At 36.5% G+C, this 18,383-nt stretch overlaps 1 protein-coding gene across 3 annotated transcripts in view; it reads left to right on the top strand.

Moving 5' to 3' along the window:
- Window positions 1-4,006: 4,006 nt before the first annotated feature.
- LOC132154670 (single-stranded DNA-binding protein 3-like) overlaps window positions 4,007-18,383 on the top strand; it is a 71,162-nt gene continuing 56,785 nt past the window's right edge. Inside the window, exon 1 of one of the 3 annotated variants that reach the window (XM_059563317.1) lies at window positions 4,007-4,238. In XM_059563317.1, coding sequence (XP_059419300.1) covers window positions 4,183-4,238 — 56 coding nt within the window. In that variant the 5' untranslated portion in view covers window positions 4,007-4,182. The remainder of the gene's footprint in view (window positions 4,239-18,383) is intronic. The other 2 variants (XM_059563315.1, XM_059563314.1) reach the window with 2 other exon arrangements.

Consider the following 18,383-nt stretch of genomic DNA (forward strand, 5'->3'; position numbering starts at 1 on the left):
ATGATAAATAAATGCTGTTAAATTAACTTTCTGTTCAACAAAGAACCATGAATCTTTTTAAACATTAATTCACACAATTGTTTTCAACATTGATAAGAAGAATTGTTACTTGAGCAGTAAATCAGCATATTAAGAATGATTACTGTAGTATAATGTGACACCCAAGGACTGAGATAATGGCTGCTGAAAATTCAGCGGTGCCATCACAGGAATCAATATATATTTTTAAATTCAATTCAATTCAATTCAATTCAAGTTTATTTGTATAGCGCTTTTTACAATACAAATCATTACAAAGCAACTTTACAGAAAATTATGTTTCCACAATATTTAGTAGTAGCTAGTAGTTTGTGCACGTTTGACAGGATTTTAGAAAAATAAAAAAAATAATATTAATACAAGACGTAGTCAGCTAGATAATGGACTATCAATATTATTAATTAATAGTAATTATAGGATGCAGTCACACATGTAGCAATAATTGTTAGTTCTGTTTGTTGATTCAAGGTTAGGATCATCTGGGGTCCTCTGAGGGTCAGCATCATCTCTTCTCAGGTGTTCTGGATCCAGACTGGAGCTTGTGTAAATCCTAGTTACCACGGGATGTAAATCCTGTGGCAAAACATAGAAACAAAATAGAGACATCATTAGCATAGCTGCTGATCCAACAAAGTAAAATTAGTTTAACCCAAGCTAAAGAATAAAAATGCAGATGCAACTACACTCACAATTTAAGAGATACATTATTCGAATGCTTGGCGAAAGAGATGCGTTTTTAATCTAGATTTAAACAGAGAGAGTGTGTCTGAACCCTGAACATTATCAGGAAGGCTATTCCAGAGTTTGGGAGCCAAATGTGAAAAAGCTCTACCTCCTTTAGTGGACTTTGCTATCCTAGGAACTACCAAAATTCCAGCGTTTTTCATTATAATAATGTTTTACAATATTCCTGTTTTTATAGTTTTTAATCAAATAAATGCAGCCTTGGTGAGCATAAGTGACTTTTGTAATGCTAGTGTTAAATACATATATTTGTGCTAAACAAAACATTTGGTCAGAATAGGCTACATGGCTTCTTCTGAAAGGCCATCGATGGAGAAAGATACATTTTCCAGCATCTAGCTCACCTGCCCATGCTAACCAGCCAAACTTAAACTTGGTACATTCAAGGAATGCTAAAGAGAATAAGATAGAAGAATGAGGAACAGAGAATACTGTCAGGCATTTTTTAATCTCATTCCTAGTGACTTTGCCATGGTCATAAAATACTGAGCCTCTGAGGTTTGGTGCGTTTCCATGCAATGATGCCATTCACCACACTTGTTCACAGCGCAGCATTTTTCCACAGTCACTTCTGCACGATCTGCCTTTACTCCCCAGGCAATTCATAAGCAGAGACCCTTTCTCAGCGGTCAACAGTCAATGTTGTGTCAGAAATGCAATTGCACCCCTGATTGCCATTTAACTGGGTGTGTCTGTTTATACTTTTCATCACATTGCATGATTAGGAACAGAACTCCATTTGACATGCCATTTGATGCTGAAATACACTTCCTCATATCGGCGTTCATTTGAGCTTTTTTTATACAGTATATATAAAACATTCAAGGATAGAAGAGGATAACATTTTGCTTGATTTTTTAAAATGTTGGATGTTTTGGTCTGATTGTTGTGGCACTGCTTCAGAGGTGGAGAATACAGGTATTTGCTATTCTCAGAGTGTCTCGCCGAGTCGCTCTCTCCATCTCCCTCGCCCTCCATCTTTTGCGCTCTCTCTATCTTCGCATTGCCCTCCATCTCTCTTTATATCTTTTCTTTTCTCTTTCTTTCTCTCTTCATCTCTCTCCCTTGCCCTCTTTCTCTCTCTAGCTCTCTCTCATCGGGAGACGCCTGAGGAATATACTCATCAACATGAATTTTTTCCCCGCTCTCTGGAAGAGGAAAACCCTAACAAACATGTAGTCAGCTGCGCAGTGGCTCTGCCTTTCCCACAATCAAAAACAGCATGAAACATCACCTCGGCTTCGGCATCCTGCTCTTAACTCTTAAAGAGACACTTAACAATCAGTCACGACTCTGCTTATTTTCAGATGAAGCAAGTGACCTGTTTTGTAACAGGTAGATAAGGTGTACATTATCCAACATGTCGCCTGGCTTACATGTATTGGTATTTACAAGATTTTGCCAGAGCTATTGCCATAAACATGACTCAGCCAGGCCTCATGAACCACAGGAGGAGGCTGGAGAGTGTGGAGGAACATTGGGTAAACATAATTTGTGTAAACTGAGATGATATGATTAACTGTCCTAAATAGGCCTCCACTGGTGTCCTTATTGACCTACAGTAGTATCATAATGCACCCTATACATGCTGTCAATCAGAGCCTGACAAATGCATTTCAAAACACACGTCAGTTTTTCAACTCAGATTGCTCTATTCTGAATAAACGTTTAACACTTAGAATAAATGTGTAAATTAAAATACCCGTGTGTATAGGGGAGAAAATGGTTGATTTAAATTAATTCATTTTGCCAGTAAAATAATATCAATATGAAGCCTATGCATCATTAATTAATTTGTTTATCATTTTTATCCTGACATTGAATCAGTGTAATATTATGACTTATACTTTATATTAGAATGGCCAAAATTAGACAAGAAAAAAATATTTACATTTTTATGAATAAAAATAGTTGCTATGATAAAGTATTACATTTGTTATTCTAGACTGAACCAAATGGTGGGATAAAGCTTGGGAATGAGCTCTGTCTGGTAACGTTTAACAATCTAAACACAAGTGATCGGTTTTTGAGTGTTTAAATATCTAGTGCATTTGCTTGATGGGCATTTTTTTCCCTTTATTGATATATTTCCTTTTGAAACAGGAAGTTTGGGTGGGATATATTAAAGTTACAATGAAACAGAAGTAGCGGGAGATCTTTTCTTCCATATTGTGACATACATCCGAGTGTAACTGTAGGCTGGGGACTTTAATTCATCGATTGTTGATCGGATTCTGAGATGCACTGCACTCAAATATTGATGTGAGATTAGCTGTGTCTCATTTCAAAGGCTGCGTCAACATGAAGGTCACATTTTTCTGTCATCAGTCAACAAGGATTATAAATGTAAAAATTACAGAAAAACTTCCATGAAATGATACAGCCTCAATCATAAATGGCTGACAAATGTGGAATCCGGAGGGCGCAGGCTTTGAAATGAGACTAAGTGTCGTTTTCACAGGAAACTCACCAGAAAGTTCTAAAATTTTAACAACATGGGGCTAAAAACCCCCCCAAAAACACAAGTTCTACAAACTGCATTTACAAAAGATTTGATTTTATGCAGACTTTAAAGGGCTTGTGTCTCCCTTTTATTTAAAGAGCCAACAGGCTTTAGTTGCATCACAACCACAAACTACGATTTATGGCTGCAGTGTTTTGGGGTGAGGGAAATTTTTATTTTAGAAACCATTTAACTAGACATAAATCTGTATAGTACAAGAATTTAAAAAATCTAAATTTTTATCTGTATTCTTTCTAAAAATGAATGACTAAAACTCTAGATTTGATACTGCGTAGTCTTTAAAATTGTCACAATGAATTTCAGAGAGAAAAAAAAGATAAACAAAGTATGGAAAATTATGGAAAATTTTTCATAAATTTGCTTCTTCAAGCATTACAAATAAAGAACCTTGAAAAACAAATCATATGCACACTTGTTTCAACATGAGATGGTAGATGGGACTCTGTCTTCTTTTGATAAACAAATATATTTATTGCTGAATCATTTTTACAATTACTTTTTAATTCTACTGAGAGTCTAAATATTAAGATCTATTAACACTGTTTTTCAGTTAAGTTTGTTACATAATTTACACAAGTCTAGACAGCACAACAATCCAACGACTAGAGCGTGCCTTCCCCTTTAAGGAGCCCCCCCTTTTCTCCGCAGCAGCGGGAGGGTGAGCATAATCCTGGAACAGCGATTGAAAAAAAAAATCCACCAGTAGACTGTTTCAAGTTCCCCCAGCAGAAGCTGTGCCTGATTTGTGGCCAATGCTGGAGATGTACGAAAAGGGAGGAAAACACTAAGCGGGTAGCTATGGAGATAGACCGTTTTCCTGGCCGCTTTCTTTGACAGGTGTTGAGTAGGTTAAAAGTCTTCAAACAGAGTCCACCATGTACGCCAAAGGGAAAGGAGCTGTCGTTCCATCCGATAGTCAAGCCAGAGAGAAGTAAGTAATTTTGTGCATTGTCACATACAGAGCAAAAACCTGCACGTTCTCTGATGCCTTCACTGCACTGCACGAAAAGGCTAACGAACACTTTGCTAAGTAGTTTCTTTGCAGATTCTGTGCAGTGTTCATCTAGATGTGCTGCACATCTCTTTTGAGGTGTTTTTGTTAATGCATGCCGCTTGTGCTTGCTTTGGATCAACTTTGTCATTGCTTTCAGGTAGTAGACGTTACATGAAGGATTGTACCATGTAGATGCAGATGAAAATTTGAGGATCAATGCGTGATGTTGATGCTCAGATGCTTCTTGTGCATGAGACATACAGATCCCAAGATCTCATCTTTGATGCACGTAATCATGTTAGAGCAGCTGTACAAATGTAAAAAAAAATAATTTGATTTGATGAGTGAGTTTGTGACAGTTGAAGATTTTAACGTTAAGTTACTTGGTTTAAAACAACCAGACTTGCGCGATACTGTTATTCATTGATCTTAGTTCCTCTTTAAGTTGCTATAAGTTCTCAATTTCTTACGTTTTGTGTTGACTTTTTAGGTTTGTTGTTTTAAATACATAAGCCTTTGTTTATGTTTTGTGCTAAATCAAGCGGAGTTGCAAGAAATACAGGTAAACAATTAATTCATAGTATGTGGACAGTGTAGTTTAAACAAGGTTTCCATAAGCACTGAAAACCTGGAAATATCAGGTGACATTAAAAGTATGATTTTTCACACAGAGTCATAGAGATTTCTATAGGTATATTTAAGCTCTGCCATGTTTAAGCAACCAGATATTGGTCTTAGGGAGTCAAACTTGCCAGAGGATGTTGAGGTCTTGTTGAAAACATGTACACTAATAAGTTTAATTGTTTAATTTATTCATTCAAAAGCTTGATGCCTCTGAATGGGAAAGTTGTTCTAGAAATCTCAATGAAATTATTTTTAAAACCCTCATCTGGCAATTCTGAACGACTGGAAAGGTCATGGGTCGAAAAATGCATGAACTCAATAAAAAAAATGTAAATCTCAACTAAATCTAATACCAAATGACAGCATATACCTGTGGGAGTAAAACTTTGATTTGTTTGTAAGGCTGTCTAAAAGCTTCTTTTTTTTTGACTGTCTTTAACTCTAATAGCTGGTAAGTGTCCATATAGCTAGTTTAAGACATTGCTGTTCTCATAATCTATATAATTGTTTTAATAGTTGCTTTGTTCTGATTGGCTGCACCTGTGATCAGCTTCAGTTGTTCTTTTAAAACCTCTGAATTCAGGTTGTGTTGATAGTGACCACTCAAAATGATGAGGATCAGAGTCCCACAACACACTTTAAGAGGCTTAAATGGAAAGTACGAGATGCTCCGTTTAAGATAATGAGCTAAAATCACATCCACGGTTTTATAATGCTCATTTTCATTTGTGTTATACTGAATGTTCCATGACGTTTTTATGTCCAAAAATGGCTTGAAAGAATGATGCACCTTAGTAAACGCAATTCCTGCTGATCTCAGATTTGTTATTCAGTTTGTATTCTCAGTAGTCAGGAGTTTTTATATCTAGTTTACATTTTTAATTACAACTTGTGGAAGGGCATTAAAGCACTATAAAAACTGATTTATGAAAAATGGATCCATTGGATGTACTACACCGTCTCTGGCCAAAAGAGCAGATGGATTTTCAGTTTGGCAGCTTTGATGCAAGGTTGCGGCGCTTTGTTTATTTTTTTTGTCAAGAAAACTTTTTAGGAAGTTGTCATTTTCACCCTTTTCCTTTGTCTTGTACATCTGTGCTGGGTGAATAATTAATAGGAGGGATGAAAACATGATTTCCTAACGGTGCCTTTGTAGGACGGTTATGTGTGATTCATTCATGTTTAAAGATGGTTTTATCTGAGAGCCTCGGGCGAGATGTCAGGTGTGCTCAAGGCATACATTTGGCAGATTTCTTTGATGTGAGGACTCCGTGTGGGCTGTGTTGTGACGAGATCGGAACGTGGGGACCTGTTTATCTCTGGCGATACATTTTAGACATTTTCCTTTGGAGCTGTATTGAACTGTCATCTGATTTGTCCTCGCCTTGGTTCATGTCTAATGAAAAATGTCACATCCCTGAGCGAACTCTTCCAAATCGAGGTTTCATCCAAAACATACTTATTTACCCCCATGTCCTTTCAAACTGTTACGTTGTTTATTACATGGAACACACAATGAATAAAACATTTAGAATAATTCCAATCCCTGTTTTGTCATACAGTGACATAATGACTAGTCTGTGAAGCTTCAAAAAGTTTGTAAATGCACCATGAAACTAGTCCATATATATAGTCCAGGGTTTATTATATTTTGATTTTTATGTTATGTTAAGTTTTTTAATTTTTTGTTCAAAACATTCAAGACTTTGTGGTTGGTAAGATTGTTTTTAAAAAAAAGTCTCTTATGGTCAACAGCAAAATTACAAATGCATAGTACAGTAAAGATACATACTGTTATTCCATTGATAATTATCAATGATGTCAAGTATCAGATGCTAATATTTTTGTGGAAACCATGTTACATTGTTTCTTCTTTTTTTAATGAATAGAAAATTCAAAAGAACAGAATTGATTTGAAATAGAAACTTTTGTAACATTTTATGTTTTTACTGTCACTTTTGATCAATTTAACGTGCTGTTGGACTTGCCAAATTTTTTAAAGATATTGTACAATTTATCAGAAACTAAAACTATTTTTTTATATTACTATTTTACAATTTTTTTCCTTCTATTGTTTTTAGTTCGGTTAATGGAAACCACTTATTTCTGAATCCATATGATAACTTAATTTTTTCAAATTGAATAATTCATGAAACTCTGTGTAGGGGAATTTACAGTTAAAACCCAAGGACCAGATATGTCGCAATGAAGACCAGGAGTCAGAGATGAGTTCAATTAATAATAATAATTTTACTTGAAGAAAATAGTTTGCAATTTCATCAGCAGAAGTCAGCTTCAGTACTCTCGACGGAGTTCGTAGGCCGCCCCCGTACAACTCAAAATCAACCACAGTTATACCCTGACAGAGGATACTAATTGCGTCAATACATAAGTCAACAAAATTCTGATTGGTTCCAAAACCTAGATAAACTCTCCAAAGAAGTATATCTGATACGCTGGACACTGGCAGTTGATCGTTTGTCCTGGGACTGTCTGAGCTTCTCCCTGTACAGACAGATACTAACACACATACACAGAGAACTTATCTAAAATTCAAGGCTTTCTAGCACTGGCGAGTGTCTTATCATTATGGTTGGATACACACACATAATATGTGGACATTAATCTTGAGGAAAAGAAATACAGGGTAGAACAGGATTCTTTAATATCTCATAAGCGCACATAAGGTTACACATTTCACTCTTGCCATAACTTGATTAATAGTCAAACAAGAAATCATGTAATTAATATCAGTATGAAGGATATGGCAACCCGGCATCCACTCCTTCATCTGTATGTCTCAAATCATATTTTTCACATTATAATGTCAGGTCGCAAGACATGAAACCAATTATTCTTGATGTTATTGACATCCAGCCTGTGCCGTATTTGATCTAAGATAAATCTATTTTTTTAACTATTCTTTTAACGGGCCTTTTGCTTCTCTGAAAATAAGGGGGAAAGTGCTATGAAAATAGTGTTTCGCACCTGGTTTATATTGTAGGCCAAGCAATCTGACCTGTGTTTAATATTCCCAGTGCGCACAAGACTCCCCACAGTGCTACAAGGAGTCATGGTGAGGCTATTTTGCAGTAAGACCTTATGTTCCAGCAGCACGGTAACATCAGCTCTTTTTACCTCACTGACCTCAAAACAAACCCACCTATACTGAACTATTCTAACACCACTGGACTTAGCTCTTCTGAGCACCTCTGATTGGCAGAGCTTTCTCCAAAGGGAGACTGTAGATCTGCAGAAAACTGGGAGGGAACGGGCTGAGAGACTCGTGAGTTGTCCCCCTGAGCATTCCCTCCAGCAGTCCAATTTTTGGGGCTTTTGAACAAGGAGGCTGAGCTTTAAGATGGCATGCTGCAGGCTCCAGAGGCCCCAACGGGTGACAAGGTCTCCACCACCCCCTCCCCATCTCCACAATATAGCTCTTTATATGTCTTGTGCTCCTCTGGAGAGAGCGCACCATTTAAATTTTGCTGATCAGGTTTGCATACATTAACACCACCATTTGGATATGAGAGAGCCTGGCATATAATGACCGATGGATTTGAATGGTGTGTTTCAAAATAAAATAGAATGTTTTGCTTTTTTTGTTTTTAGCAGTACCTGATAGACCAAGAATCACTATTACTATTGCTTGCACGTTTCATATTCAGTTTGTAGCCTTTCTAACACTGTTTGTGCTATAAGCAAGAACAGTATCTACAACATAACAATTATGTTGCTAAATTAGCAAATGTAGGCATTGCTTTTCTAACTGAATTAGTTTAAAATTAATATTTTTACTTAGTTGGTCACGTACAAGTGGAAAAATTGCATAGATGGAAAGGCAACAGCGAAAATTGAATGCAGCCAGGGTTGCCAGGTCTACTTAAAAAAAATTTAATAAATCAGCCCAACTGGTATTCAAAACTAGGTCCTGTTTGGAAGCCCAAACACTTAGAGACATCACAAAGGAATGGGAACAGGGAACTACAGCTGATGGGATGAGACCATGAGAAGCGGGCAAGAAGAAGTGTCTGGCCTGGCTGCATGGCTTTCCGGGGGAAAATGGCTCCAATTGCTCCGAATTTGTGTTCCGGGTGTCAGAACCTCCTTCCACAGAGTTCCATCTCAGTCAACCCATGACTCAGACTCCATCTATCCATAGACTAAAGCAGCATTATAAAAGTAGCCCAGTTCTGTGTGAAAACCATGTAATGTAATGTAATTTTTTATTGTTAATATTATTATTATTTTATTACAATGTAAGTCAAAACCTAATCTTTTTATCTCAGCATTGCTTATATTGTCTGGTCTTGCAGCCAGGCTTGACACTTCTTCTTGCCCACACCTCATTGTCTCGTTCCATCAGCTGTAGTTCCCTGTTCCCATCCCTCTGTGATGTCTCTAAGTGTTTGGGCTTCCAGACAGGACTGTAGGAATCCATAGGCCCTGTTCTTGGCTCTCGCACTCAATGTTTCTGACAACTACACAAGGTGCTCCTTGAAGGCGCAATTGAATGAACGGTGTTCAATAATGCATCAGGGCCAGGTGATGGTACCCTGTACCAAAGCACACAGTACACCCCTCCACCCAGATCACATGGGCCTCCCTGCCATGAAATTTTTATAAGCCAACTCCTGGGAATCCACTGTGTGATCCAGATCATCTCGTGCTTCCCTCATATTTATGCAGATGGCAGCTGCTAGATGTTTTCTTCAAGCCCAGAGGTCGAACCCCTTTGGTGTTCCTAAACCTTTTGTTAATGGTAAGACAGGTAGTGAGCTTAGTCACTAGCAAATCACGAAGTGAACAGTTGACTTGACTAAATTGGTCATGCCAGTCAGAGACATGTAACTGTGGTTTTTACTTCTTCAGAACCAGTGTTAGGCAGTAACTAGTAGTTACTAGTGACTAGTTACTGTAATAATATTACTTTTTGCACTAACTAGTAGTGTAACTCATTACTAATAAGATTTCAGTAATAATATTAGTTACCATCCATAAAACAAATACATAGTTACTTTTGATCCCTTACCCCCTATTAATTTGAAATCCAACAATCCAATAATTGAAACTTCCTTGATATTTGTGTTTTAAAAATGTTTTTGAATGACATTTGGACTCTTATCCATTTTTATAATTTTTTTTTATCTGGGATAGTTAAAATTATTTCACACTACCAAAATCTGAATAGTGCCTGGCCGAAGGGCTACCAGAGATAATTTTGAGAAATTTTGTGACACCTAAATATAATGAGGTACTGTGTGACTATACACTAACAGCCTCATTTTCATTCATGTAAAATTAAATATTTTTCCTGACTAAGCTCTTTACCAAAGCTTGAATGAGTGTCGTGGGTGCAGTTCAAATGTAAGGCTTTGAAATGTATAATGATATTCACTGAAATGGCCTTTGCTAAATAAATAATTATGCGAGGATTCCAAAAAACGAAAACAAATAAAAGGATTTCGTAATGTGAGTCCATATGAATCATGCAGCTTAATACAAGTCTTGTAAAAAAAAGGTATGATAGCTTAAGATACAGAAAATATTTTATTTAGGCTGTTATTTACATTATTTACATTGAAAGGTTGATAGGAGGGTGCATTAACAATCACAGCATTTCGATTTTTTGGTGAACTAGCCCTTTAAAAGCCAACATAAAAAATTAACTGTGATAAGATTGGAAATCATGATATGACATTTTTGCCATATTGCCCACCCCTGCTTCTGTTTGTCACGGTAAACCGAAATGTAGCTTAAGTTTATTGCTGACATGTTAATTCTGTAGATCCTTTGTGGCAGTAGGACCTTTAACTGGACTTTGTTTGAACCTCTCTTCCACAGTTTTACTGTTGTCGTTGACTCCCCCTCCATCGCTGTCTCTCGGTGGGAGGCATTGTCATTCTGGTCACTCTCGCGCATCAGTGTTTGTGCAGTGATGGAGCACTGGATCTCCTCCCTGTCTTTCATACAACTTTATCACAGTCATTGACTGGCTGATCAGAGGGAGCTCTCCTCTGCTATTTATGAGCCTGCCACCCTGGGCGCCTCCTTCCACTGACTCATTCACCTCCTCGCTGATGCCTGGGAAAGCTTCCTGCTCACACACAAATACACGCTTCTGCCCACTGGATGTGCGTTGGAGAGAAGGCTCCATCAAAAAAGTGCTATCTTAGTATCATATATCATATATCTTAGTAATCATATATACTATTATAGTTTTTATTACAATTTGAAATGTTTATATTTTCAGTTTTATGAAATTTATTTTTTTATGATGATTTTTTTTATTTTTTTTATAGTACTATTTAGGTTTGAAATAGTTTCAGATGTGTTTGATCTTAAAGGGATACTCCACCCCAAAATAAAATTTTTGTCATTAATCACTTACCCCCATGTCATTCCAAACCTGTACAAGCTTAGTTCATCTTCGGGAACACAATTTAAGATATTTTGGATGAAAACCGGGAGGCTTGTGACTGTCCCATAGACTGCCTAGTAAATTACACTGTCAAGATCCAGAAAAGTATGAAAGACATCGTCAAAATAGCCCATCTGCCATCAGTGGTTCAACCGTAACGTTTATGAAGCAACGACATACTGTTTGTAAGCGAAGAAGACTTCAAGGATGCACTGTTTTCTTTCAAATCAAAGCATAAATAGACGAAGAAACAGCACATCTTTGTGGCGCGGCTGACACAGAAGAGAGTAGGCAGTTTAAGTGATGTGGAGAGACACCGAGGAGACTGTTGACAAAGGAATTGTTGAATAAAGTCTTTTTGTTTTATTTGCGTAAAAAAAAATATTCTCATTGCTTCATAATGTTACGGTTGAACCAATGATGGCAGATGGACTATTCTGACGACGTCTTTCATACTTTTCTGGACCTTGACAGTGTAAATTACTTGGCAGTCTTTGGGACAGTCACAAGCCCTCCCGGTTTTGTCCAAAATATCTTAAATTGGGTTCCCAAAGACGAACAAAGCTTTTGCGGGTTTGGAACAATATGGGGGTAAGTGATAAATGACAAAATTTTCATTTTGGGGAGGAGTATCCCTTTAAACTTTTTTTCAGTTAGTTGCCAAGGCAACTTTTCTAATTTTAGTTTAGTTTAAGTTTTCCTTCGAATATATATATATATATATATATATATATATATATATATATATATATACAGTACAGACCAAAAGTTTGGAAACATTACTATTTTTAATGTTTTTGAAAGAAGTTTCTTCTGCTCTTCAAGCCTGCATTTATTTTATCAAAAATACAGAAAAAAAATGTAATATTGTGATATATTATTACAATTTAAAATAATTGTTTTTAAATTTATTATACTTTAAATTATCATTTATTTCTGTGATGCAAAGCTGAATTTTTAGGATCATTATCACATGATCCTTTAGAAATTATTCTAATATGATGATTCATTATCAAAGTTGGAAACAGTTCTGCTGCTTAATATTTTTTCTGAACATGTGATACTTTTTTAGGATACTTTGATGAATAAAAAGAAAAAAAAAAGAAGCTATGTTTTTTTAAATATAAATATTTTGTAATAACAATATAAACTACTGCTCAGTAATTTGGGGTCAGTATTTTTTTTTTTTAAATAAAATCAATACTTTTATTCAGCAAGGATGTGTTAAATTGATAAAGTGATAGTAAAGAAAATATATTATTAGAATTAGGGCTGCAACTAACGATTATTTTGATAATCGATTAATCTGTCGATTATTTTTTACGATTAATCGATTAATCGGTTTATGTACTTATATTTTAGTTTTTTCCATTTTTTCCCCAAGTAAATTATTAATAAATGGTCTTTATCCTTCAGCATAGATTTTTAAGAGATTTTAACCATTTTGCACTGTCATATCCTCATCAAAAATATACCTGGAGTTGTTTTATTGTGTTAGTAATCCTTTGTCGAACTCTTCTGCAATCAGAACACTGACCTATACTCTAGGAAATTTCACAAGTAGATTTCAAATAATGTTTTCACCATGGCAGTCCTTAGAGCTCCTAAAGTAGTTTAACATCCCGAACAAAGCTTATTAAGGAATCTTTCAGAACATATTTTCACGAAGAATAAGGATAAAACAGAATAAAATTGCAGTGCATTGTATTTTATTATTTACTGGGAAACAGCTTTAAAGCTTTTGCTGTGAAATTGTAAACAATCCTTCGAAAAAAGTGCCAATGGCATGAAACCTGAATGGAACTCACAATTTAAAGTAAAATCCATCAGAAGGTTGTCCAGAAAAAAAAATTGGACACAATTTAGAAAAAAAGTGCATTTCAAATATCTTTAAACATTTACCTCTCTCATTCAGTCATAATTAGGCTGCACAACTGAATTTTGAACTGGTAAACGACAAACTGATCACAGAACATGTTTGTAAAGCTTTAAATGTTAACTGTTAAAAAGCAATGTTATCAGCTTTTACGACTAAACATTTGCAAACAACATTGTACTGGAGAATCTGCACAAATGAAAGTCTTAGGGGCCGTTCACAAATCGCGCCTAAAAACGCGTGGAAAACGCTAGGCGCACCGCTTTCTCCTTCTTTCCAAAGCGCTCGGGCAGAAGCGCCCCTGAGGCGTCTGCCTTTGCTAAGCAACCATGACGTGCTCTCTCCTTGAAGACGCGGAAATTTCAGCAAAGGATAAATGGATTTGCAGCTCAAAAAATCGGTTGCAGTAGCTCTGCTACTAAATTTATTTCAAAATGGAAATCCATATACAACTATGATCAGCTGTTCCTTTCATCTTGACTGAGCTTTTAACATTGTTACGGGAAAGGATGAAGCTGATTGGTTAGTTCTTTGTGGCTTTGTGGATTGGTGGCTCATTACTGCCACACTTTGGTCACCGCAGATTTGAAATATGCACGAAATGAGCCGCTTACGACAAATAAAAGTTATCTAGCAACGAATCGATGACTAAATTAGTTGACAACTATTTTAATAATCTATTTTAATCGATTAAATCGATTCGTTGTTTCAGCTCTAATTAGAATATATATTATTAGATTTTTTTGTTGTTGAATAAATGCAGTTCTTTTTAACCTTTTATTCATCAAATATATTAGACAGCAGAACTGTTTCCAACACTCATAATAAATCAGAATATTAGAATGATTTCTAAATGATCATGTGATGATCTGATCATGTGATGTGAGACTGGATGTTACATGTGACACTGAAGGGTGGAGTAATGATGCTGAAAATTCTGCTTTGCATCACAGGAATAATTTTTTTTTTTAAGTATATTCAAATAGGAAACTATCATTTTAAGTTGTAATAATATTTCACAATATTACTGTTTTTTCTGTATTTTTGATCAAATAATTGCAGGCTTGATGAGCAGAAGAAACTTCTTTCAAAAACATTAAAAATAGTAATGTTACCAAACTTTTGGTCTGTACTGTATATATATATTAGGGGTGTCCCCGACTAAGGATTTTCATAGTCGAATCGGATTTTTGAATTTTGCCGATATTTGACTGACAGTCGAATCATATGTTTGGGGGCGGGGCAAAATACATTAACAAGAGTCAAGTCAGGCATTCGACTAACATAATTACTGATTTTAACACACAGGGAATGAACACCTTGCAGATATAAATGGGGTAAATAATGTTTTATGTTCTGATGAACAGATAGCTAACACTTAACATCGGCGAAACCATAACAATTAACATTTTTTTTTTTTTTTTTTACACAAAAGTGCTCTTGCCATAATGTTAGCCTAAAACATTAGCAGTTAATGTTCTGCATTTTTTGTTTTGAGCTGGGCACGCTGAAGATGACAAGTAGAGTGACGCATTTGATAGCAAGTTTTTAATCAATGGGATCCAACTCATAATTTCATATAGAATACGCTTCGTTATTTATACAACATAACGTTTTAGGCTATTTGCAAAAAGGGCCCGAATACACATGAACATGTCTGCGGGGCTCTGAATGTGAACTCCTTTTGAGGACGCGTTCTTCACGAAAAGATGTGCAGAAATACAGCAGCTAAACTCTAAAAATTCATAGCATTTTAGTAAAATGGTCTTCTCATTATAATAGTATGTATATAACAGTCCCAGTCATAGTTATTAATATTCTGCATTGTAGTTTGACCTGCTCGCGCTGTGTGCTGAAGAGATATCACCGTAGTACTACAATGAAGCGCTTGACTCAAAACCAAATGCAACTTATGTCAGGTAAATAATATATTCACGATATATATACACCAGCTGAAATGTTCTGAAATCACTTGTAGTCTACCTGTTCGAAAAAAATCCAGTCTCTGCCTGTGTCAGTTTGAGTTAGTGCTGCAACGGCGCGTCGACGTCATCGATTACGTCGACTACAAAAATACGTCGACATGCGTGAAATGCGTCGACGCATCACACTGTTTACATCTCGCGTAATGGCATACTGGGAATGGAGAAAATTGCATTCTATCACAAAAACAGAGACCACTGTTATCAAAAGTATGGGAATACTTCAAACTGAGGCCAAATAAAATGGCCATTTGTTCCCTTGGAAAAACCGATATGGTGTACCACGGCAGCACAAATGCGATGCACGAGCACCTCAGAGGAAAACATCCTGGCGCTCTCCGGTGTTACGGTTTAACTGGTTACCGTGTGATATGATGACCGACTTCCTGGTTCAGGTCTCTGCTGCAGATGTGATGGAACGACCGCAGCAGATTCGGCGATTCTAAAAGTACAAACTGATGTGATATTATTAAGTGTCTAATAAATGCAGACTTGCTCATTGCATGATTCTGATATTCTTGTAAAGATAACAAGTTATTGGTATGATCATCCGTAGCGGCTGAAGTAAGGATAAAAAAAATACATAAAGTAAGTCTGTGTCGGCGAGGGTTTCGAATACGCGTTAGGGGCCGTTCACATATCGCGCCTAAAAACGCTAGTCGCGCCGCTTTCTCCTTCTTTCCAAAGCACTCGGGCAGTTGCGCCCCTGGGATGTCTGCCGTGGCTAAGCAACCATGACGTGCTTTCTCCATGAAGACGCGGAAATTTCAGCAAAGGATAAATGGATTTGCAACACTAAAAATCGCTTGCAGTATCTCTGCTACTAAATTTATTTCAAAATGGCAATCCATATACAGCTATGATCAGCAGTTCCTTCATCTTAACTGAGCTCTCAACGTTGTTACGGGAAAGGATGAAACTGATTGGTTAGTTCTTGTCACATGACCCGCGGTTCGCTTGCAGCATTCTGAAAAGTTTAGATGTTTTTAACTCGATGTGGTGCTGACGTGCCTGTTTTCGCATGCTCGTCGCTTCCATTATGAGCGCGCATACCGCGCCTACATTGGACATAACGAACTTGATCGTGCAAAAGACGCGATATGTGAACGGCCCCTTAACAGACAGCGCGCCGCGAGACAAAAGTCACAGACCACCGAGCTACCCAGAATCAGCTCCAGATCTCTGGAAACCATGCTAAACCATAGCAGAACCCTGACTACATTTTATGGTTTGTGATGCTAAAGAACATTTTATGACATCTCAGACAACTGTAAATTTGTGGATACTGTGGTTTAATTATAAGCGCTATCGTAAACTAATATTTACCATAGTAAAATAATTTTCTTTGCCTCTTTATTTATGTATACTGTAAAAACTTCAACCACATTGGTTGAAATCGAATAAAGGTTGAAATATTATATTAGAAGTTGTACTTATATTTTTTTGTAAAGTTATCCAAAGGATTCATTAGCTAATCAAAAAAAGAACATAAATTATTTATTGTAATAAAAATAATCGTTAGAGTAGTCGACTAATCGAAAAAATAATCGTTAGTTGCAGCTCTAGTTTGAGTCTTGGTAAAGTTTTAAATCCCTGCTGCCAAGATGCTCCTCTGTCGTCACGGATTATGGCAAGGGAAACATAAATCTATAGGGGTGGTTGGATTTATTCACGCACTTTAAAATATTAATTTGAAGCAGATTCTTACAGCTTTATCATAATAGGTTGATATTAACTTATTAGGAGAAAACCGGTAGTTCTATGTGAAATCAGACATTTGAGCTCCCCCATATATCAATCAATAACACCCCGCGACTGTTAGATTGGTAGTCAAATCAGGCTCCTCGAATCAAAGCATCGATTCGTCAACTATTCGGGGTGACCCCTAATATATATAATTTTATTTTTTAAATCTTTATTTCAAAGATTTATTTCTTTTTAAAATGTTTTTGATAGTTTTCGAAAACAGTAAAAACCCTGCATTAGATTACAAAATTGCCAATGGTTTTTATATTCTTAAATAGTAATGGTTAGCACACATGCTTCAAAACACTGTGAGTTGTGGTGCTCAAGTTCGAATCTGGCTCACAACATGTTCTGTTTCCCATTTCCTCTTACTGTATCTATTCATAAAAGTGGAAAAAGTCCAAAACAATCTTAAAGGGATAGTCTTCTATGGAACATAAAAGTAGATTTTTTGAAGAATGTTTTAGCTGTTTTTATTTACACAAGTAAGTGGGATCTATAACAACACTGGACCCTTCTGACCTTCATTGTATGAACAAAAAACAGTATTCCAATCAAATTTTGTAAAATATCACTGGAACATGAGTAAAAAAATGGTGGCAGAATTTTCATTTTTGAGTGAACTATTAGAAGTCATCTTTCCTGTGTAATCAGTGTTCAATATTACATAAAATGACCAAACCTGTTATCTCTCTGTTGAAACATCAGATTTGGACATCAGCGCACATCCATATGGAATAGTCAATCTTGTGGATGCATTGCCTTACCCATGGTGGAAATTAATGTTTTTGCCCAAATGTGCCGCAGCTAGGCTAAAGCTGTGTTTCTACCAAATTGTGCTGGTCTCTGAATGTAATTTTGCCAGGAGAGCTTTGCAGTGCTATTTTCTCTCATGGCTGATGGAAGGGAAAAGGAAAGGATAGGAGCAGAGGGATGGTACAGTTTCAGCCCTGCGGTACACTGGGAGCTGAGTAATTGCTAGCCCAAGCGGCTAAACAACAGACATAATGGATACAGAAAATGACAAAAACACAAGAACCACAATGGTGCCGTCAGATTGCAGTGACAACTCCAGCTATGCATGCTTTGGCTGATCTTTCTGTTCTTTTCACAGTACAAACGGGCTGTGGAGATCGCACATGCGTCCGCTGCGGTTGATGGGTGTTTTGTATGTGTATGTGTACTTGTGTAATCAACAATCCCTATTGTTGTTGATTATAGTCACTGATTTTCTTTCTGAAACTGTTTGAATGATATCCAGACTAGAGTGACAGCAAACAGTTAGGCACTGAAAGTCTATATCTCTGTTCTAAAACCTTGCAAACCGCCTACATAAGCAGCTACCTTCTAAGGCTGCATGAAAACCTATGCTATAAATTGTCAGCAACATATAGCAATCTGCACATGGAACTTAGTTGATTTTCATAAAGTTT

This window comes from Carassius carassius, chromosome 12 (genome assembly GCF_963082965.1).
Source record: "Carassius carassius chromosome 12, fCarCar2.1, whole genome shotgun sequence".
NCBI lineage: Eukaryota > Metazoa > Chordata > Actinopteri > Cypriniformes > Cyprinidae > Carassius > Carassius carassius.